Here is a 3,582-nt window from a genome sequence, read left to right as displayed (position 1 = left end):
TCCCTACCTGGGCAGTTCCCAGTTGTAGCTGCCAGCTGCTCAGGCTTGAGCTGAAACCCTTCCTAATTTTAAATATAGGAGGGTCAGTGTGCTCGAAGCTCCCTGGAGGGCATTCCCTCCGCCCAGGAATGAACAGTGCAGCCATGGAAACCTCACAGCGTCTGTGGCTGAATGGTTCTTAACCATGCCTCTGGTAATTTAGCCTTGCTCCTCTAAGTTTACCTTATCCAGGGATGACTTAACAGGAACAAAGCCAGAGAGCATCTTCACATCAATGATGAGCATGTTGGAGCTGCTGCGTTTCCCTGTGTAGCTGAAACAACAGAGGGCCCTGTCAGGGTCTTTGGGGACGCTGTGTCTAACAGGCTGATACCATCAGCATATTGATCAGCCTGTGGTTCTTGACTTTATCAGCTGCGGTGAAAACACACAGCAATGTTCTCTGTGTGCCTTGTCATCTGTGCAGATGGTTTGCTGGTGGCACATACCTGCTTACGAGGACAATGTCAAATTTTGCTGGTCTGTCCTGTGGGCAGGAAGCATTTGATGTCTGTACTGAAAGCAGAAATCCAGAGGACACCTCTGGAAGGTGAATGTTGTATCTCAGTGCTGTCTGTAAGAGGAAAAAAACCCTTGTGTTCAAGAACACCAAAGTTTTTGTTTGCATTCCAAAAAAACAGACTTAGTGAAGTTTTCTGGCAATGTTGCACTTGGTTTTATGCAGAAGATGCTTGTTTTTATCAATGATGAACACATAAGACTTCTGCTCTTTAACAATGATGGTGCTTGTACCCAGAGTCACCTCCCAGAAAGAAGCTAGATGTTGATCAGAAAGGACTCTTTTTCCATGCCAACTCCCCAGGACTCAGAGATGTGGGATGGGAAAAAGAGTGTTTAAATGGTTTAGGGAAATCAAGCAATTGGGAAAAATAAAGAGGAGTCTGCTAGAAAATCATCAAAACAATGACTATCTTGTATGCAAAATGTGAGACACAATGAAGAAGAAAGCAGACATTTACTTGCATAAATACACATCCACTGCCATTCATTGTCAGGCTGTATTTCCCAGGGACCTCTGGAAGGGGAGTCTGTTGCACCAGGAGCCTGTTCTCATTGTTGACAAAAAATACCTTCTCAAAAGGCTTTTTGGAAGTGATCTTGACTCCGTTTTGTGAAGCAGAGCTGTAGGTGGCCTCACCATAAGCAGCGAGTGCTTGAAGGGCAATGACTGTGTCCTGAAGAAAAAGAAATAATAAAAGACAATTGGCTACACAGCGTGACCAGTGCAGAGGAGATCAAAGTCACTGTTGCAATACCCATCACACTTGCTTCTTCCTGAATTTGTGTATAGTTCCAGGGTTCCCATACAAAAGGAGCCATTTCATTCTCTCATGTATGCTTTAGGGTAGGAGAATCTCTGTCCTGACACAAGGGTCTTAGAACATAAAATCTGAGAAGCAGAGTGCGCTTCTAGAGTTTTTCATAGTGGTGAAGCCTGTGTTTTCTGGGGAGCTACACAGAACTCATGGGTCATCTGGCAGATGGGACTTTGTGTTTTCTAGGCTCATCCCCTACACAAATATCTATTTATTGCTAGTCAAATTACTCTTGTAGGGTTTTAACCTTTCTGTGGTTAAGAAGGGTGGGGGGAGAAAGTATTTTAGTGTCCTAATATAAAAGTTTGGTTTCTCTCAGACAGCAATTAGAAAAGAGAAACAGGACTAGGTAGTCAGAGCCCTGCTGGAGCCCTAAAACAGCGCCCCGATTCCTAGGACTAGCTGTGGAGTGGGAAGTGGTTTTGGGACCTGGGTAGAAGAGAAACCTCCATAGGGATTCTGCTGCCTGATGATCCACTGCGCAATCCCTGAGGCCTTGGTGAGATCCTCTTTATTCCGGTTGGGTTTGTAGAGCAATGCCAACAACACGTAACTGGTGATCTCAACATCAGCTGAAGGGGCATGGTCAAGGAAGGAGGGAGATTCGTCTGATGGAGACCTCTCCTCCTGTTCCCAGTGCTGTGAGCCATCTGAATAAACAAGGAGAGGAACCACAACTGATTACAGGTGCCACTGCTCTGTACTCTGCCTTGGAGTCTCACTGCATCTGGGCCTCTTCCTCAGAAGGACTCCCTGCACATCAGTGAGAACATTGCAGATTAATTCCACAGATCATTCATGTGATTTGGCTCATGTGCCCACTCTCAATAACATCAAGGTTAGACCATCAGTAAGATCTGTTCCCTCTTCCCATTTCCCAAATTCCCCAAGTGACTGAAACTCACCAACTTCCTTTGCTGATTTCTGTAATTCTTCAAGGAATGATTCACATTTTTCTGCCTTGCCAGCTAAGCAGAAAGCATAGGCCATGAGTGCCTGGGTGTAAACTTCACTGATATTCTTCTCAGATGCAGTTTCCAGACAAAAAAAGGCATTTCGGATTACAGGGTACTTAAAAACAAAAAAGCATATGGGTTTAATTCAGGACAGTAGTCTTCACCTGCTCAAAAAATTATTTTCTTTAAACTTGTTCCTCATCCTTCACTATCACAGCAATGAGAATGGGACTTCAGCTTGTATAATGACTTCAGGAGAGAGAATACAGAATTATTCAGATTTTGCAGGGAACATCAAACAAATCAAGTAGCTTTTAATGGCGTACTTGACAAGGTTGGGCTATAGATTCCACAGATAATTCCTTCTGCTTACCTCCATGATAATTATTTGCTATGAATTTCTACAGTCAAGAGTTTGTTGTCTTGAACAAATCTAACTTAGTGGTTTCTATCCTCACTGACTTTGGTGTAACTTTAATTCTGTGATGTTGTACTAGGTTTACACACACAAAAATATTTACAGTTTGACTCCATGTCTCCAGAAAGGATATGAAAAAGTGGAGGCTAACTAATGTATTGAAGTCTAACATCTCCTCTCTAGTCGCCTTTGTACTGCCAAATTTTGAAAAGGACAGATCAGCTTTTGCTCTGATGGACATTTGTTTTTCCAACATACCTTTCAGTTCCATTTGTAGATTTTATAGATTTACTTGCAACAACTTACATTCTTGACTGGGCTCTCTTTGAGGCTAGGCCAAGGTGTGTGGGTTACTACCTCTCATGTGTAGGTTTCTACCTCTCAAGTCTTTTTATTGAAAATTAAAGGGTGTCATGAAATGTTTTGTGTCTCGCAAATAGAAGATGTAATCCCACAGAGGTTTGTACAGTTTCTGCTCAAAGACTGGTGGTTTAAGAGATGTAAAGATAGGGGTTTTCTCTATCACAGCAACCAGTGCAGATACAGAGCATGGTCACCTGCTCTGGGAGTTCTCTCCCTCTCTTTCTTTCTCTCACTACCTAGACAATTTAGCAGATGCTGGACCCAAGGCAACAGCTGGGGACCAGTTCCATCTGAGTATCAGGTAAGTCTCCTTACCGAACTGGAGTGCCCAGCTTCCAGCATGGCAATGGTGGTGTAGGCAGAAAGCGACAGCTCATCATCTACTCCTCCCTGGAAAAAACATGGAGAGAGGAATAATCTGTAAATGCCACAGATGAGAGCCTTTGAATATCAATTGCCATGTCCCAGC

At 43.5% G+C, this 3,582-nt stretch overlaps 1 protein-coding gene across 1 annotated transcript in view; it reads right to left on the bottom strand.

The window, feature by feature from the left end:
- Positions 1-3,582, bottom strand: part of LOC102038972 (ovostatin-like) — a 25,305-nt gene that overhangs the window by 2,982 nt on the left and 18,741 nt on the right. The window contains exons 27-32 of the mRNA XM_005427420.2: positions 3,429-3,503; positions 2,282-2,447; positions 1,806-2,026; positions 1,020-1,235; positions 489-613; positions 223-313 (exon numbers count right to left, since the gene is read on the bottom strand). Of these exons, the coding sequence (XP_005427477.2) occupies positions 223-313; positions 489-613; positions 1,020-1,235; positions 1,806-2,026; positions 2,282-2,447; positions 3,429-3,503 (894 nt within the window). The remainder of the gene's footprint in view (positions 1-222; positions 314-488; positions 614-1,019; positions 1,236-1,805; positions 2,027-2,281; positions 2,448-3,428; positions 3,504-3,582) is intronic.

The sequence above is a fragment of the Geospiza fortis genome, unplaced genomic scaffold (genome assembly GCF_000277835.1).
Source record: "Geospiza fortis unplaced genomic scaffold, GeoFor_1.0 scaffold286, whole genome shotgun sequence".
In the NCBI taxonomy this organism is placed as follows: domain Eukaryota; kingdom Metazoa; phylum Chordata; class Aves; order Passeriformes; family Thraupidae; genus Geospiza; species Geospiza fortis.
Note: the sequence above shows the minus strand (reverse complement) of the source record. Positions and strands in the feature narration are given on the sequence as shown.